The 19671-nt window shown below is 39.6% G+C and overlaps 1 protein-coding gene across 1 annotated transcript; it reads left to right on the forward strand.

Moving 5' to 3' along the window:
• The first annotated feature begins 3052 nt into the window (after nt 1-3052).
• Nucleotides 3053-3620, forward strand: LOC129085653 (NFU1 iron-sulfur cluster scaffold homolog, mitochondrial-like). Its single transcript, XM_054592071.1, has one exon. It carries the CDS (start codon nt 3061-3063, stop codon nt 3583-3585), a length of 525 nt encoding a protein of 174 aa, XP_054448046.1. The 5' UTR covers nt 3053-3060; the 3' UTR covers nt 3586-3620.
• The last annotated feature ends 16051 nt before the right edge of the window (nt 3621-19671 follow it).

The following is a 19671-nucleotide window of genomic DNA, read 5'->3' on the forward strand; positions in this document are numbered from 1 at the left end:
ACACCTGGTAAATGTTCCATAAATTTAGCAACAATGCACTGGAGTCAGCCATCATTCTTCACTCTACCAAGCTAGAGAGAAACCCAGGGAGTTTAGTTTATTTGACTGTTTATTCTCAGATCCATTTCTCATACTTCCCTGTTTGACTCTGGATCATGCACAAGGTACTGATCTGCAAATGGCATTTCCCAGACTTCCTTGCCAACTGGCTTCCAGCTAGGTTCAGCCAGTGGGGGGCTGCCCTGAAGGAGCTGCAACCATGGAGTTGGTGCAGCCACAGCCAAGCATGCTGCCTATAACAGAGACTAAGGGGGAGACATACTCTGATTTCTCCTTTCTTCCTGCACCCCAATCTCTGTCCAGTACCTCCCATTGACTAACTGTAGCTGGATGCCAGTTGGCAAGGGGCATGAGAAATGGACTTTGCTACAGGCCAGTTTCAGTGATGCAGAACAAAGGGGCAATGAACAAACCTGAGAGCAATCAGGCAAACTCCTCCACCTTGTCTCTAGGTCAAAGTTTCTTCCAACCAGAAGCTTTGCTCAGATACAGAAGGTCCTAACCTGGGAGAGGCTATCTGGAAAAACAGATGGTTGCAGTGGGGGTGGAGAGCAGAAAAACTTGTCTTTTTGTGTTCTGTTAATGGCATAGTTGATTTTTGCTGGTTGATTGGGGCTTGTGGAGCAAGTCAAAGTATGTATCTTTTTAAAATAATTTTGTGGATTATGCTATTACAGTTGTCCTAGTTTTTCCCTGTTTGCCCCCCTCTGCCTGGTACCTCTCTTTCCTCCAGCAATTTCCTCAACCCCCCCCCCCCCCCCCCGCTCTATTCATGACCATGGGTTTTGTATGTAAGTTCTTTGGCTTTTCCATTTCCTGGGCTATTCTTAACTTCCCCTTGTCTATTTTGTTCCTACCAATTATGCTTCTTAATAACCATATCTTTCTTCCTTTCTCCCTTTTCCCCCTCCCTGCTGATAACCTTCCATATGATCTCCGTATCTATGATCCTGTTCCCATTCTTGTTGTTTGTTTAGTTTTTTTTTTCAGATTCACTTGTTGATAGTTGTGAATTTGTAGCCTTTTTAATATTCATGGTTTTGATTTTTTTCTTAAGTAAATCCCTTTAATATTTCCTGTAATAATGGTTTGGTGATCATCTTTTAGCTTTACTTTGTCTGGGAAGCACTTCATCTGCTCTTCCACTCTAAATGATAGCTTTGCTGGATAAAGTAATCTGTGTTATAGATCTTTGCTTTTCATTGCTTTGAATACTTCTTGCTAGTCCCTTCTTGCCTGCAAAGTTTCTTTTGAGAAATCATCTGATAGTCTAAAGAGAACTTCTTTGTAGGTAACTCTCTGCTTTTCTCTTGCTGCTTTTAAAATTCTCTTTTTATCTTTAACCTTTGGCAGTCTAATTATGATGTGTCTTGGAGTGTTCCTCTTTGGGTCCAACTTGTTTGGGACTCTCTGTGATTCCTGGACTTGTATGTCTATTTCTTTCATCAGATTGGGGGAGTTTTCTTACATTATTTTTTCAAATGAGTTTTTAATTTCTTGCTCTTCCTTTTCTCCTTCTGGCACCCCTATGATTCGTTCAGATGTTAGCACGTTTGGAGATGTCCCAGATGTTCCTAATCCTATCCTCTTTTTTTTTTTTTTTTTTAAATTCTTGTTTCTTCTTTCTCTTCTGGTTGAATGTTTATCTCTTCCTCATGTTCCAAATCATTGGTTTGAATCCTGGCTTCCTTCCTTTCTCTCTTGGTTCTCTGTGGATTTTTCTTTATTTCACTTAGTGTAATCTTCATTTCTTCCTTTATTTTTGTGTTGTAATCAAGAAGTTCTCTGAGCATCTTGATCACCAGCATTTTGAACTCTGCATCTGATAGGTTGGCTATCTTCATTTTGCTTAGTTATTTTTCTGGGGTTTTGTTCTGTTCTTTTGTTTGGGTCATACTTCTTTGTCTCCTCATTGTGGCATCCTCCCTGTGTTTGTTTCTATGTATTAGGTAGAGCAGCTTTTACTCTCTGTCTTAGCAGTGTGGTCTATGTAGAAAAATCACCTGTAAATTGTGTGGGGCAGAGCTGTAGGTAATTGTCAGGGTGGGGCAACCCATTTCACTGCTCTGTCACAGTGTGGGGAGGGCTCAGAGAGGGGGCAATGCTGCTGCCTGGCTTCTGGAGGCTTGCCCAGCACTCTCCAGGTTTCCAGTCACTTCAGCCCCTTCCTGTGAGTGACTGTCACCCTTCCATCTGCTGCCCCAATGGTGAATCCCAGAATGGATGGGTTTGCGTACATTCTAAGACTGTGTGGGCCATTTAAGTGGCTAAAATCTGGTAGTTTCTCCCACCACCCTAACCCCCATTGCTTTTTACAGCCAGAGGTAACAGGGATCTGTCTTCGCAGTGTTGGAAACCTGAACTGTGTGGACTGGCCTGGGGCTGGGATCTCTTGCTCCCAAGGTAGCCCTCCCAATTTTTGTCCACCATACATGAATATGGGACCATCTGTTCTGCTGCCACTACCACTCCACCTATCTCTGTGGCTCTGTCCCCCTACCCATCTGAATGAATGTGGCTTCTTGAAATTCTTGGTTTTCAGGCTTCCATACAGCTTGATTTTCTGAAAGCTCTGGGTGTTATTCATTCTGAGATATGGTTGTAATTCTTTCTATGGTTACGCAAGGAGACAAAGCATTTCTGCCTATACCTCCATCTTGAATGGAAGTCATCTATATCTTTTTTTTTATAAAACATGAAAAAATTTTAAACTATTATAAAGTCTCAGCAATTAAACCAACATGACACCAGCACAGAAATAATCAAGTAGATCAATGAAATATAATGAGCATTCTAGAGACAAACGTATATATCTGTCTAACAATATAATATATGATTAAGTTGATATTTCAGATTGCTGGGTAAATTAAGGCTTATTCAACAGATAAGGTGCATGGACCACTATTACGTGAAATAAAACAAATATAGAGCCCTATTTCACACATTATACAATCAATATTCAAGTGAGTTAAAAATCAATATGTGCACACTCAGACTAAGATGGCGGCGGCGGCACGGCTGGGCTGGGGAGCTGCAGCTGGTGCTGCGGGGTTGCGCAGGCAGCAACTATTTAGGATTGAAGGAGTGAAAAGTGTCTTCTTTGGACCAGATTTTATCACTATCACAAAGGAGAGTGAAGAGTTAGACTGGAATTTATTGAAGCCGGATATTTATGCAACAATCATGGATTTCTTTGCATCTGGATTACCCTTAGTTACTGAGGAAACATCTTCAGGAGAAACAGGATCTGAAGGTGGTGATGAAGTTGTGGCAATGATTAAAGAACTGTTAGATACTAGAATATGGCCAACTGTGCAGGAAGATGGAGGAGATGTAATCTATAAGGGCTTTGAAGATGGCATCGTACAGCTGAAACTCCAGGGTTCTTGTACTAGCTGCCCTAGTTCAATCATTACTCTGAAAAATGGAATTCAGAACATGCTGCAGTTTTATATTCCAGAAGTAGAGGGCGTAGAACAGGTTATGGAAGATGAATCAAATGAAAAAGAAGCAAACTCACCTTAAAATAATTGGAGTTTTTGGGAGGCCCAGCAATTGGACTTGTTGATACTATATACCACGCTTTTATTATTAATCTGCTAAGAAACTTGCAGATTAATAAAATATGTCTTTCTTCAGAGAAAAAAAATCAATATGTAGAATCTAAGGAGTTTTAGAAGAAAACAGAACTAATATTTTTCATGACCTGAAGTAAAATATTCAAACCCAGAAGCTATAAAGTAGATATTGACAATATGACTATATTAAACACTTAAGACTATATAGTAATATACATATAAAAAAATTAAAGGACAGGAATAGAATAGGAAAGTATTTGCAACACATCCAAAACATGGTTAATAGGTGTTTTTTTTTTTGTTTTGTTTTGTTTTTCTTTTTTGGGGGAAAAAAGTTCTGCAAACCTTTAATCAACAAATAGATAAAGAATACCAAAAAGTCATGTAAACCTTTTCAAAAATAATAGAAATAGGCAAGAAATATACAAAAACATGTTTAGTTTAAACAAATAGTAAAGGAACAATTAAAATAACATCACTATCACAATCAGATTAATGAGTATTAAAAATATTGGTAATACCAAGTATTGGCAACTCTGAAAGGAACTGGGTGTTCATAGGAACTTTTTCTTCATCTTAAAGCAGTCCCTTTTGCATATTTTGCAGTGCTGATTTGGTGGAGGTGTATTTTTTTAGTCTTCTTTTGTCTGGGAAACTCCTTATTTCACCTCCCATTTTAATCGAGAGCCTTGCTGGGTAGAGCAGTCTTGGTTGCAGACCTTTGCTTTTCACGGCTTGGAATATTTCTTGCCATTGCCTTCTGGCTTATAGTGTTTCTGTTGAGAAGTCAGCTGCTAGCCATATCAGGGCTTCCTTATATGTTACTACCTCTTTCTCCCTTGCTTGCTTTAGGATTCTCTGTTTGTCTTTGATATTTGCTATTTGAATGATGATGTGTCTTGGAGTGGGCCTCACTGGGTTCCTCTTAAATGGGACCCTCTGTGCTTCCTGGACTTGTGTGACTTTTTCTCTCTTCCAGTGAGGGAAGTTTTTCCATTATTACTTTTTCAAACAGGTTATCTATCCCTTCCTCATCTTCTTCTCCTTCTGGTATCCCTATTATCCAGATATTATTGTTTCAGGTTGTCTTGCATTTCCCTAAATGCCTCTTCATTCTTTTTGAGTCTTTTTTTTCATTTTCTTGCTCTTTCTTGGAGCTTTTTTCTACCTTGTCCTCCAGTTCACTGATTCAATCCTCAGTTTCATCTAGCCTACTTTTGATTCCTTGTACTGTGTTCTTCAATTCATAACTTGTATTCTTCATTTCCTCTTGCCTCTTATTGAGAGTTTCTATGTCCTTTCTCATGCTGATATAGTTTGCAGTAAGTTCCTTGTAGTCTCCTGTATTTTTTTGTAATTCTCTCTGAGCTCACTGAGCTCATTGAGCTTCCTTACAATTGTTGTTTTGAACTCAATATCTGGTAGTTTACTTGCCTTTATTCCATTTAGTTCTCTTTGTGGGGATTCCTCCTTTCCCTTCAAGTAGGGAGTATTTCTTTGTCTTCCCATTATTTGTGCGACTCTTTTGCTTCTGTTTCTTAAATTTATCTGTCTTGATTTCCTGACTTTGTGCTGTGAACTTCTATGGTAGGAGACTGCTGTTTTTCCTTTCTGGATCTGCCTCCGATGATGTCAGATGTTGACCCTGTCTGAACTTAGGCAGTCTGTCTGAGACTTTCAGGAATCCACTGTCTGTGGCTGTCTCCTTCAGCTGTTAATCTAGTCATTCTGCACTCAGCAGGCCGGCTTAGAGACACCACAGGTAGGGCAGAGTCCCTCCTGGGGGCCAGGCTATTGGGTACTGCCATGCTGTTGCCACTCAGGGGAATGGTCTGTCTAAGCAATATGGCTGCTGCTGTCTGGGGGATGAGTCAGCACTGTGATCCCTCTGGCTACTCTCAGTTCTCTCCCCAAAGCCTCCTTCCCCAGTCTCTCCTCAAGTGTCTCTAGCCCTCTCTGTTCCTGCCTCCACTGAAGCCCAGGGTAAGTGGCTGCAAATAAAAATTTATGTTTTGGCCCTTTAAATGGCTCCTTGCTTCCCCAGCTGCCCATCTCTGGCAGAGAGTAACCCTGCTACTTTTTCCAGATGGCTGTTATCTGTGTACTTTTTGGGCTCTGGTGCTGCAGGCTGGAGATCCCCACTTATGGTTTAGATCTCACTCATCTCAGGGGGATCCAACTGGCTGTTTCAGTATCCTTCTGGTGCTGCCGCCCATGGGCACCCCGCCAGCCTTCTCAAGTCTCTCCTGCACTCCTTACCAGTTAGGTTGTGCTAAAGCTGATTCTTCTGTCTGTCTGAGGTTATAAGGCTCCTCTCTTGCTATTGTTCAGTTGTTTGTTCCAGGTGACTTCTCCATAATTTAGTTTTAATTCCAGGTTGGTACTGGAGGAGGTCAGTATGACTTCCACTCACTCCTCCACCATCTTGATTCTCTCGGAGGTCTTTATCTTAATATGTGTTTTTAACTTTCACATTTAAAAAAATGCCCTGTGAAAAATGACCACTTATCCTGGAAATGGTGTATTCACTTAAGATGCCCACTAAAGTAGCCACAGGCACATTGTTCATGAATTCATGACATAGTGAGACTTGTCAATAGCTCCCTTAATAAATACAGATTAAAAGGATATCCAATATCTGCCTTAAATCCACAAAGGAATATAAATTTGCAGCAAGAGATCAAGACAGTAATGAAGGCAGCAGGAGACATCTTTAAAGAGAATTCCCTGATGCAACTTGATGATGAAAATCAGTCTTAACTGTGCATTTAATTTCTTTTGTGGGTTCAAAGCACATCCCTAAAGTTTTATTTCAGGAAGGTTAATCATGATAGTCTTTGGAGCCTATAAATCTTCTAATATTGGGTATAATTGGTAAAAGATATTTGTATGAATAAAATGTCTTGCTTGTTTAAAGTGAGGTGTTATTAAAAAGAAAAACCTGAAAAATTACCATCTTTGTAGAACAATTGAAGAAACTAAGGTGGGAAAAGATAAGGGATTCATAAGTACGTAGCATTTATTTGTAAAAAACGTAACAAAACAACCTTTCTCATTCCTCAGAAACTCATAGTTCCTTAGCAAAATTCTACGTATTGAATAGAAAAGGAAAAGGAAAAAAGAAAGGAAGGAGGGAAGGAAGGAGGGTAGGAAGGAAAGAAGAAAGGAAGGAAGGGAGGAAGGAAGGAAGAAAGGAAAAAACTCCTTCTTTGATGAAGTGACAGAGACCTATTTAACGTAGCACAACATTTTAGAGTCACATGGCAGGTCCATAAAACTTGTGCACTCTTTCTTTCCTTATTTCTCACTAATTTTCCCTTTTGGCCTTCTCCATACTTTCCAAGACTGGCTTAACTTGTCAAATAAGCCATGCTTTATGAGTGTTTACCTTTGATTCCACATGCAACCGCAATCTCACAAGTCTATCTTCCCTTTCCCTTTAGTTCTCTCTAACTCTAAGTCAGAAGTCCTCATATTTCACTCTGCAGAATGATCAAATGAGACTTTTGGTTAAACAGTCATATTCCCAGGCCCCAGGCAACCCAGGATTGTGATTCAGTGATTCAGTGTTGAGGCCCAGGAATCTGAGTTTTATCAAACACCATAAGTATTTCTGTTGTAGGTGTTGAGCTGTGCTGTTAGGTTAACAAATAAGATATGACTTTTCACTGGGGTATTTCCATTTTATTGAGAGAAGCATGGATCTTTAATTGTGAAACTATAGGTATCGACTGTCTTTGTGCCTACAGAGTTTCTATGAGGAGGATAGCTTCCTGATAAATCCTGTTGTCAGACCTGCAGTTCTTGTTTCTCCTGATGCTCCCCCTTCCCCTGTAGCAGTGGGGTGTGTTGGCCCCCCAGAGGTATAAGGGGATCATCCATCTCTGGTTTGGAATTCAAGGATTTGGAGAGACCATGACCTTATTCATTGGTAGACCACTTTCCAGCTTTGTTGAGTTTTTAAATTTAAGGCACATGGAAACTAATCAAAACCTGTACTCAGAACTTGCCTCACATGTAAGAAGTTACTTCTTGTAACATGAATTGCAGGAATCCACTCCAGTTTCAAAAATGGCTCTCCCACTGTCAAAATACCTGAAATTCTACCATTACAAATGACAATGGCCTTTGGAGCTTGGAAAACTGTTAGGCACTCAAAGTAAATCTAGTACAATGCACATACTTCTGGGTCAATATCACCTTAAATTAGAGTCAAAGAACATTTGATTGATAGTCTCAGATGACTGAAACTAGGAACCAAAAAAAAGGGGAGAGGGTTGGGAGAAAGGAGAGTTTTGCTGGAGACTGCCTATGTTCCTACATGAGAATAAAGTTCCTCCTTTTCCCTTATTCAAATCACATGTACTGTAAGCAAATAAGAAAAATTAAATTGAAAGGAAAAATAAAAACCCAACAAGCAGGAATGGCTCTATGGATGAATTCCAGGCAAACAAATAATCCCTACAACATTACAAATCAACCTTCCAAAACCTGAATATATTGAATAGTGGAAACGTATTTTTATTTTGTATGTTTCTTGACATCAATGTACAATAAAGTAACAGTAGATATATTTTTATATGACACAGTAGAGATTGAAATCAATTTAAAATGTTGCTTTAAAATATTGAAGGCCACGGTATTGTTTGAAACATTAGGTAAAAGTATTCAATATAATTTTAAATTCTGAAATGATAAAGGGAAACTTTCAGGATAAAAGTATGTATTTGAGTTATGCAGTTGTATTAAATTATGCTAAAACTTTCTAAGACTCTGAAAAATGGTCTCCTTTTGAGCAATTATAAAAATAACCTCTTTTTGCTCTGGCCAAGTAGCACAGTTGTTGAGAGCATTGTCCCAATATGCTAAGAATGTGGATTTGGTCCCTGGTCAGGGCACATATAAGAATCAACCAATGAATGCATAAATAAGTGGAACAGCAAACTGATCTCTCTCTCTCTGTCTCTCTCAAATCAATAAGTTAAAAAGAAATTAAATAAGAAATAACTTTGAGTTGCAGATAAGCCTTCATTTTTGTCTATATTTTGTTTCCTGCTTATTTCTCCCCTTGCTTCAGTCAGTAGGTTCTTTAGAAGGTTACTCCTGGCGTATATGCACACAGATAGGGTCTCTGAGCTGAGAACAAATGACGGACCCTAGGATGGGCTTGTCCTCTAGGGACCTGAGGCTGCTGGTGGATCTGAGGAATCTCAGGACCTTGGGAAGTTACATTTGGATGCCTTCATTTCCCCGCTGATAAAGCAGAGATAGCAATGCCCATTATTCAAAAAGAATTCATAAGATACTATTTATGAACTTGCCTGAAGTCTGGGCTAAGAGCATTTTGTGAGTGCTATTGTTTTTGTTCTCTTTAACATTATTGTAGTTATATGTGGGGGACTTTAATCTGGCTTAAGGCCCTCTAATATGCAGCTATTTTATAAGAAGTGGTGGGTTTTAACATTTACTCAGACAAGGCGAAGGGGAAGGAAAACACCCCTTTCAAAAAAAAAATCAGAATAACTATTTTATAGCAAATTGAACCTTTCTGTTAATGTAGTTATCTTCAACTTCAGTGAAAATCAGTTTGAGTGGAATCTCTTCTTTTGGTAATTTAAAATTTTATGTATCATTTTTAACTTCACTCTCTAGACTATTTAGAGAGCTTGCTTTCTCATTGTTTAGGCTCTAAGCTATGGCAATAATAAGTGCAAGCAAGTGTTAACCTTGGATACGTTTTTTGATATTCTATCCAAATCACGGAGTGTGTGTGCATTTTGCTTGGAGAATTGCACACTTTGCAACAGGCACTTGCACATTTATACCCGTGCACAGCCTTAATGGGAAACATTTGAGTCTGCTTGCAAAGATTTGCTCAGTGTGAAATCTGTTCCTAACACAATGGTCAGATTGAAAGGAGTTTCATTACATGGCTGGGCATTTCTTCTTTCTTTGGGGAATATAAAAGGTGAATGCAATACTTTCCAGTTTAAAGTTACCACAAAACTTCATAATCTTAACCTCAAAATCTACTCCTAAATTTATACAGAGAACCAGAGGCCTGGAGCTGGCTGCAACTGCCTGTTTGATCTTGGTTAAGTTCCAAAAAGCCAGGGAGAGTTCAAAGCAGGGCCAGGGGCAACTCCACACTTTAATCCATGCTCCCCTTTTCCTTCCCTCTTTACTTGCTCTCTATCCTCTAGTATGAACTACAGTATATATACATTTCAATAACCCTAGACACCATAGTTTCTAGAACAATGAGGAAAGCATCTTTCTTTATTGATACTGACAGGCCCTTTGGTCAGTAATTGTCCCTCAACAGATGTCAGAGAATGTGGTCATAAACCAGAAAGATATCTGTTACAACTTTTAAGGATGTTTTATTTCTAGCTCTTTAAATTCCTTTGGATAAGGTTTAATTTTTCTCCTTTTTTTCTGCAGAAACCCCTCTTGAGGTTTTAGGATACAGGAAAAGTAGCTATGGCTTTAGATAATTTACTAGCTTTGCCTTTGCATTAGTCACCCCTTCCCCATCTTCCCCAAAAGAGAGAACATAAAGAACAGTTATGGAGTTGCCATGACTGGTGGCTCAGTTGGTTGGTGCATCATCCCATACACCAAAAAATTGCGGGTTCAATCCCCAGTCAAGGCACATACCTAGGTTGGAGGTTTGATTCCTAGTCCTAGCACCTGCAAGAGGCAACGGATTGATATTTCTCTCTCACATTAATGTTTCTCCCCTCCATTTCCTCTTTCTCTAAAAGCAATAAACATATCCTTGGGTGAGAATATCAAAAGAAAAAACTGAGCAATTATGAAGAAATGCCAATAATAAAACAAGAATGAGTTCTTTAAATTTGTTATTCAAGGCACTGTATTTGGAAATTGAAAATGCCATTTTGTTTCTTAATTTTTATTTATTGATTTTATTTTATATTACAAAAAAATTAGCCCTGGCTGGTGTGGCTCAGTGGATTGAATGCTGGCCTGCGAACCAAAGGGACACCAGTTCGATTCCCAGTCAGGGCACATGCCTGGATTTTGGGCCACGTCCTTGGTAGGGGGCCTTCGAGAGGCAACCACACACTGATGTTTCTCTCCTTTTTTTCCTCCCTCCCTTCCCCTCTCTCTACAAATACATAAAATCTTTTTAAAAATTAAAAAAATTATTTATTAATTTTTTTAGAGAGAGAGAGGAAGGGGGCGGGGAGAGAGAGAGAGACTTGTTGTTCCTTTTATTTATGCATTCATTGGTTGACTCTTGTATGTGCCCTGACCAGGGATCAAATCAGAACAACACTCTAACCAGCTGAGCTACCTGGCCAGGGCTGCCATTTTGTTTTCAGTCTCAGGACTCTGGGTGTTATTTTAGTCCAATCATATTGTTGGAAGAGGGTTTTTTCTTTTTTCATTCTTTTAACTCTGAGTAATGAACACATCCATTGATGTTAAAAATAATTGAATTGCACCCTGACAATGAAGGCCCAGAAGTATATTACCGCCTTAGTACTGACCTAGTCTGAAAATCACTTTCTATCTAATGGGCCACCCAGTGTAAATGAATTTAGCTTAAAATTTCTAATGAAGCCACAAGTATTGTCCATAAATAAACAAAACTGGAGTTTTAATACTGTGTGGTAATGTCTTCTTTTTTTCTCCAAGAAGATTTATTCCCTATAACATAAGCTAAACAAGTATGACAAATAAACAATGACAAAGAGAAATAAAAAGGAACAGAAAAGGTATGCTGACACAGGTGACTCGACAGCAGTGACAGTTGTGTGGGGCTTTGCTCCCAGGTCACCCAGAGCCCAAGTGACTCCTCTATTTGATGAGATAAACATTTCCAATGTCCCACTTTTGCATTTCCCACCCCCACCCTGGCCCCTCCAGTTCTGAGTTTTGGCAAGAATGGGAAGGAATGCTCTTCTGTTCATATTTTCATTGCAAAGCTCCTGAATACTGAACAAAAAGTGCAAAGGTTAGGGTAGGGTATGACTGATAACATGAATGCTTGGGAAGGTTTGTGTTATGGCAGGTTGTATTTTCCAGGAGATATATACATATGCATCCCTTGGCATATATAATGTAATATTAAATATATAATCATCCTACATGCTCTTTTTGCAATGAGATGTTGACATTCCTCCATTGAGAAGATATGTTCCCTACCTTTGAACTTTGGAAAATCTTTGTAACTATCTCAATAATGCAGTTGACACGATAAATTTGACCTCTGAGGCTGGGTCATAAGAAGGCACTGTGGCTTCTATACAGCGTCCTCTCTCTCAGGATCCTCACCTTCTGAACCCAGCACCATGCAGTGAGGAAGCCCTGGCCACTTGGAGAAGCCACTTGCAGGTATACTAATCCACAGCCTTAGCTAAGAGGTGTTCCTGGGTAGGGGAAGGGCGGAAAAAAGAGGGGAGAGAAGGAACAGAGACGAGAAGAGACTGCGGCACTGCTCAGTAACTGACTCTACGAATATTATTGAGATTCTTATGTATACTAGGCACTGTTCTGGAAGCTGGGATATAACTATGAACAAAACAGATAAAAATAGCCATGTTCTTAGCTCTTTCTGTAGACAATGTAAATTTAACTTACTAGCCTTATACAGCTGGGAGAACCAAGCTCAGATTTTACATAATCCTGACCAAACTTTATAATTATGGTGAATATATTTCATGGGAATTAATTTGTTCTTTGGAATAGAGTTCCCCTTTGTTACAGATGGATAAACAAAGCCTAGGGAAGATGATGGTGATTTGCCTTCATAGGACTATTAGAAATAACACCTAAGTCATTCTTGCCCCTTCTGTTTTACTTAAAAGTCACTAAGGGTATGTTCCATCATAGATAGCAGTGTCTATCTAGTTAGTTACGGCAGGCATATCTATGCAGGAAGAAATATGGTGGGAAGATAAAAAGAATCCTGACCCCTTCCTACCTTGGCTGGGTGAGGTGCCCCTCCTCTGACCTCAGCCCTCTGAGAGCATGTCTGCCTATCATTGCTGAATGGACGATCTTTGTGGACAGGGACAACGTGAGCCTCGATCCTGCTGCCACAGGGCCTAGTAGAGTTCGAGGTCCAGTATAAGTGCTCAGTGAATGTGTGGGAGTGATGAATGAATTGGTGCGTGGGTGACACCATCCCCTCCCTGACTCCCTTCCCCTTCAGTCCATTGTGCTCCATTCTCTTGGCCATTGCTGCTCAGGAAAAACAGAAATGCACTAGTTAGCTCCTCCTTCAAGGAAAGACTTGCTACTCAGTTGCAAGGAGTGTGGTCAGAAGAAAGCTCCTTCAGAGTTTGCTTTATCTGCAGAGAGCCGCTGTGCCCACAGTCCTGTCATATCTGGGTGTTCTAAATCCCATGACTGATGCAGGGAGGATATAAAGGTCTGGCCATTTTGGCCCAATGTGGGGCAACTCAGATGGGAAATATTTACTCTAAAGCTCCTTGCCTGGTTAGCTAAAACTTTATTGAGCCTGCATCATGCTTCAGCTTCCTCCTCTGTCCATTCCTTCTTCCCCGCTTCCTTTCACAGGTGCTGGTCCTTAACACTTTAGACTCCAAGTCCATTTCAGAATCTGCTTCTGGGGAACTCAGCCCGGTTCGTTCATTTGCAGGGCCCTTTACCTTTGCTTACTAGACTGTTCATCAAGGTCACTTACAATGTTTATTTTGTTAAGGCTTTAAATTACTCATTTCTGATTATGAGAAGATTGGCAACTCCAAATGAAGGCCAGGCACAATATCATAGAAGTGGTTACTTAAGGTTGGTAGTGCCTTTCTCATTGCTGCTAGTAATAAATATTTAGCCAAAAGTATACTTATTTTCATGAAATCACTGCATCAACTGATAATGCACAGATTGTTAATTTTCTTTTTTCTTGACCACCATTCTGCTGTGTTGGATCATCGAGTGCCCTGAAAAGAAAAACTGCTTCAGCGGGCCAATAGCAGATTCTCTTTTCTCTGGACTTTCACCCCCTCAGGTGCTAGGAGCCTAGATTCCTCTCTGATGCCCTCAAGCCTACTATTCTCCCCATCTCCATTTTCTCCTGGTTGTCCTAGGAGGGGCCTGGCCTGTTACAGATTAATGCGCTGCAGCCAGAGGCAGAATCATCCAGGATCCCCTTCTCTTTGACCAATTAATCTTAACCCACAGAATGATTCGATAAAGTAAGTGTTATCTTTCAGTAAAGAAGAGAAAAGTTAAAAGATTTTTAAAGATGAAAAGGTTATTAGGAAAAAAAATAAGATTGAGTAGGTTCTGGAGAAGCATGTGTTGCTTTTTCAGTCAGAACTGTATTCCTTAATTCATCCTTAATTAGAAAAACATGACTTTCACTTACCCATAAACACATTCAAATTTTAATTCTTCCTGTTATTAGTTTTTGTTTGATTTTGTTAGTTTTAATTCAATCATTTAAATTATACTTAACTGAAAGGAAATTTATCATAAGTTAAATTTTTAAGAATTTAAGAACTCATTTCTTTATCCTAAAAAAACCCTTTAAGTCTCCAGTTAACTCTCAATTATTTTACAGTAAAGTGTAGGGGTACTTTTATATCCATAATTCAAATTGATGAATAATTAAACAATTTTTATCTTTGGCTTTGAATGCAGGTCATATTTTGCTTGTTAACAGTTTATCTTCTTGATTATATTTTATTTAAACAAATATATTGAATTATAAATCTGTCTTTCTTGACCAAACTCCTTTTCCATTTTATTGTGTGTATGAGCATTTACATGTGCTTTTAAGATTGTATCCGTCCTTTACAGTTTGTGGCATTCCATGGTCTTTATAAGACACTCCACAACAATTAATTATGGTAATTGGAGTCCTTTGTAAATTTTGATGTTTTTAGCTGTGCATACAATTAAAATTTTCTCCTCCCTGTGTATATCAGATAACAACAATACTTTGAGTCTCCATTGTGTTTGTTTCATATCGAAGGAATTTAAGAGACTCATCAGTCACAGCACCAGCCTCCTGATGGCTGGTTTGTACCAAGGCAAATATTCTAAGGGAAACACAAACATGCAGGTACACATACCATGAGAAGCCTCTTTGGACAGATTAGAGTAGAATTCAGGTCTATTGACAAGCCTGCTAGAATGCCCTTCCCCCTGTGCCTGCTGGGTTTCAGTGCCTTTGAGAAGGAATTGGAACAAGGGTGATGGTAGGCCTTTCTCTTTAAGAAGAGTCCCACTGCTACTGTGACAGAACAGCTTACTTGGTCAGCCACAGCAGCCTTGCTCAACTGGGTCCAACTCCTTTAAAGATCTTTATTTTTTTTTAATGTGAAGACAGTGATTTTCTGACATAATGTATGTCCAGTTTTCTCATTCATTCATTCATGCACTCATTCACAGATTTATTTCTCTTTGTAAGTGCTACCCAATCACATATGCTTCATTGTATACAGCATCTTCCCTTCTAAACCTTTTCCCCACCCCCGCCACCACTCCTGCTTCCCCGCTCCCCCAACTCCTGCTCCCTCTTTCCTTGACCAGTCTAATATCCACTCACCAGCAACACATCAAATCCTTGGGCAAAAGACTAATGATGACTCAAGAAAGGAAAGCGAATGTCACTCCGGAAACTACATACTTCAATCTGACTGCTCTTAGTTCTTTAGCCTCTGTTCCAATTTGTTGTTCAGTCCACAGTCTGAAAACAGAAAAGCTCCCCTAGCTTTTCTGTTGAAAAAACCATGATCTATTATCTAATTTTTCTTTGAAATGTAGATGAGTTTTACTTCAAATCTCTAATGTACTCAGGCTCGCCTTCCTATATAGAAATGAATAAAGAGAATAAAATGAAGAGAGTTGGAGGAGAAAACATTTTTGTTCTTCATTTCTTATTGCTATAAGCAATAAAGATGTTTAGAAAACCTCCAAGCGACTCTATTTCAGAGACAGGAGGGTAGGGAGAAGTTATTGGACCATATCATATCCTCCAGCAAGCCAGAGAGGAGAGAGACTGTGGTCATAAGGAACAGATGGTGGTGATAGGATAGGAGGTCTAGGGCTAATCCTGAGACCATCAGAAGAAAATAAAAGGCTTGCGGAGTACCATCTGGACTACTCACAGACGCACGATCTAATTTAGTGTTTCCAAATGTCTTCCTTGGAACACTAGTCCCAAGAGATGTTCTATAAGAAAAGGTGCCTGAGTTGAAATATATTTGGGAAAAGCTGCATATCACATTTCTGTCTTGAAGAAGTCCTGCAATAAGAAATCAATTTAATCTGTCCCCTGCATCACATTAGCAGGATTGCTGTATCAGAGGATGTGTGCACTTAAAATGCTGGTAGATAACTGCACATTAACATACATTTGTATGTCCATCAATAATCTGGCATTGTAACCCAGCATACTCATTTTGGTAACACCTCTTAATATCTTATAAAACTGGTGATCCAGAAAACACAAGTTCTGTATATTGGTCAATTTTTAATCTTCCAACTTGTGTACAGTGTACATTGTTGTCTTTTTTCTATGGGTGAGGAACTAAGGCTCACAAACTTGACCACTTCTTGTGAGGTTGACTGTGTATTTGGAGAAGCATCTACTTTTTCTACTGGGAATTAAACTCTGGATATTTTCTCCTCTAGAAGCATTGTTCAGTATATGATCTTTAGGTTTGTATGGTGCTGTAAGTACAATTCTTTATTTCTGGTAGATTGTAGGTTATTAGCTACTGTGGGTTTCCCCTGTGATTCTAACTGCCATATCTAGCAAGTTTTTTAACAACAGTAATAAGAGCCATCATTTATGAACATCTGTATTCCAGACACTTAAGAGACATCATTAGTTGTCACAACAATCCTGCAATAGAGATATACTCCTCAGAAAGTATTCTCATGTGTATTTGAGGCTGGGAGAGGTTGTTACTTGCCCAAGGTTACATGGGACCAGGATTCACTCAGTTTTGGCTGACTTCTCTAAATCATAATGCCTTTATTTGAAAAAGGCATTCTCAGTCCCAAATAACAAGTAATGTTTGGAACACACCTTGCTGCATAATTTGACAATGATTGGCTGCCTCTGTCGCCAGGTATGACTCTTTTATCACCTGAGTGCTATTTGCCTATTTGATTAAGATCTGCTTTGGATTAAAGAGAGTTCAACTATGTGATTACCCGCTGTGAGATTACTGATATATTCTCATCCTCTACTCCCCATTATCTCTTTACTCTTTCCCTCCCTTTCCTTTTGTCCCTCTGTTCTTTTTCTTTGATTTTTCACAAGCCTGGGGAGGTTTTGTCTTCTCTCAGAATATAGCACCTTTGCTGTCTGCCCTGTTGGACATGAAACAAAAGATCTTGTGAAATAAATCAAGAGAGGAGGGAAAAGTCAGTGATTCTCAATGTTTTTATCCTGCAACCCTCCTTCCCCTACCTTTTTCCTCATTAATTCCATAACCCATCTCTTCCTACACCTTCCTCAATTTTTTTACTTCCCTGTTCCCCTGAAATAGGGTGGTATTCCTTTGAAGGTGTGAGGGATAAGAAAGGACGATAAAGGCACAGAGAAGACCAGGTATGGGAGGGGTGAAAGGGATGGGGACATTCAGGCAAGCACAAGAATGGAAGTGAGAGCAAAGGTCTTTACATTAGAATTCGCCCCTCACCGCGCCTTTCCGCTCCCCTAAGCCCCAGCAGTGACCACGCAGAAGCAGAGAAGAGCAAGCAAAGGGAAGGAGACAGAGATCAGAAGACGGCAAGAGAAGCCTGCAGGAGAGGTAAAGCCAAGGAGCAAGCAGGGCCAGGTGGAGGCAGGTGACAACACAGACATTTTGGAGAACAGAAGGGCATTCAGGGAGGAGAGCCAAGGCCACATAGGGTTGACTTTTTTTTTTTTTTTTTTTTAAGGATTAAGGATGAATCACTGTTTTCATAAGCATCAGTGCACACGCCATATGTTAGGTGTTGCTAGAGTGGAAAACACGTTATGCTGACTTAGAACAGGCCTGACAGCCTTGCACTCCGCCCCTTTGGAGGCTTGGGAGAGCCCCATGGGTTTAGATTCCCCCAGGGAGGAGGTAATGCTTCTCAGGCGTCTCTTGGTGCATGACCCTTACCCCTCCCTCCTATAAAGTGAAACCCAAACCAATATAAACCCTGTAAACCTTCCTTGACTGCTCACGGGTTAGACGAGAACTGGAGGTTAGCTGTACCACTAATGACTGATTCCGTGGTAAAAGCTCAATAAACACTTGGTAATTAATTACAGAGAAAAGAGAAACAGGATACTAATTTAGGTCATAGACTTCTTTGAAAATCTGATGAAAGCTACGGACCCTTTCCCCAGAAAAAAAGCACTTGTGCAAATACATTCAGTTTTATTTATAACATCAGTATGTTCACTAAAATCCTGAGGCCAAGGCCAGTGGGGTCCATGGACCTCTGGGTAAGAAGCCCTGACTTAGAGGATATGAAGTACATTTGCATCTGTGAAATATTGTATCCAACCAAAACCTAGGCGGCAGGGCAGATGCTGCCCACGTTGGATAGATGAAGAGACTGAGGTACAGAGATGGGGTAAATTGCCCCACATCTGCAAAGAGGAAGTAAAGGGGCTAAAACTTAGAGTTCTTACCTCAAAGGCTGGACTTGTTTCATTGCTCACAGAAAATCTGGAACCTGCTTTTAGGAAGACAAGAATTTCTTTTCTTTTCTTTCTTTTTTGGTAGTTATCAGGGCTTGTAGAAAATTGGGAAATTGGATTGTACTTTTTTATTCCTTAACTGAGTCAATAGCACACTTCCCAACTCTTTCTTCCTTCTACTGTCCTAAAACTAGAAGACAGAATATCTCATGAATCTGAGATCCAGTGAGAAACTATGCATGATGAAAAATAATATTAATAGCACCTTTATGTATTATAGTTGCTGCATCTTCCCCTTGTCAGAAAAACCTGCTTAACATGGGGTCCCTCTGTGATTGGGTGACAAATATTACAGGGAACAGAGTTAACAGAAGCCCCATAGTGCAATCTGATATGCTGACTGTGGTGCTGTCTTCTAACCAATGCCTGGACCAGACACATTCCAGCCACTTGCTAGTCTGAAAACTCTTCTTGTCCAACAGGCTATTTGTCTCCTTTGGGGTTTAATAATGGAACAATGTATGCCGATAACTGGTGAGTCATGGAAAGTGAGTATAATACTGGATGGAAGTTTTATTTCATTAGATGATATATTAGTGGGAATTTATATATTGTTTTACTGGAATTTAATGGTTTTTTGGCTTCAGAATATCCCTATTATAACACTCTATATACAAATCTCAAAAATTTATGACTGGGGTAGTAGCTCTTAATATATGATGTACAAAAACATCAATCAGGATGCTTTTTTAAGAAAGATTTAAAAAATAATTTTTTTAGAGGGAGGGCAAGGGAAGGAGAAATAGAGGAAGAGAAACACCGACATAAGAGAGAAACATCAATTGGTTACCTCTCACACATGCTCCAACTGGGGATTGGCCCACGATCCAGGCATGTGCCCTGACTGGGAATGGAACAGGTGATCTTTTGGATTATGGGATGATGCCCAACACACTGGGATATACTGGCCAGGGGCAGGGTGCTTTTTAAAAAACTCCCAGGCCTAGAAAAAAATGTTGGTGAGAATGTGGAGAGAAGGAAACACTTCTACACCATTGGCGGAAATGGTAATTGGTACAGTCACTATGGAAAACAGTATAGAGGATTCTCAAAAATTAAGACTAGAACTCCCAGATAATCCAGTTATTCCACTTCTGGATATTTATCCAAAGAAACCCAAAACACTAATTCTAAAAATATATATGCACCCCTATGTTCATTGCAGCATTATTTACAATAGCCAAGATACGGAAAGAACCTAAGTGTCCATCGATGGATGAATGGATAAGGAAGCTGTGGTAAATATTTACAATGGAATATTACTTGGCCATAAAAAAGAACAAAATCTTGCTATTTGTGACAACATGGACAGGGCTTGAGGATATTATGCTAAAGGAAAGA

Source organism: Pteronotus mesoamericanus, unplaced genomic scaffold (genome assembly GCF_021234165.1).
Source record: "Pteronotus mesoamericanus isolate MK-2021 breed Mesoamerican mustached bat unplaced genomic scaffold, CSHL_Meso_final scaffold_31, whole genome shotgun sequence".
Classification (NCBI taxonomy): domain Eukaryota; kingdom Metazoa; phylum Chordata; class Mammalia; order Chiroptera; family Mormoopidae; genus Pteronotus; species Pteronotus mesoamericanus.

Bases quoted from the DNA above. Each gene is read 5' to 3' on its own strand.
- LOC129085653 (XM_054592071.1), top strand. From the start codon at position 3,061: ATGGCGGCGGCGGCACGGCTGGGCTGGGGAGCTGCAGCTGGTGCTGCG.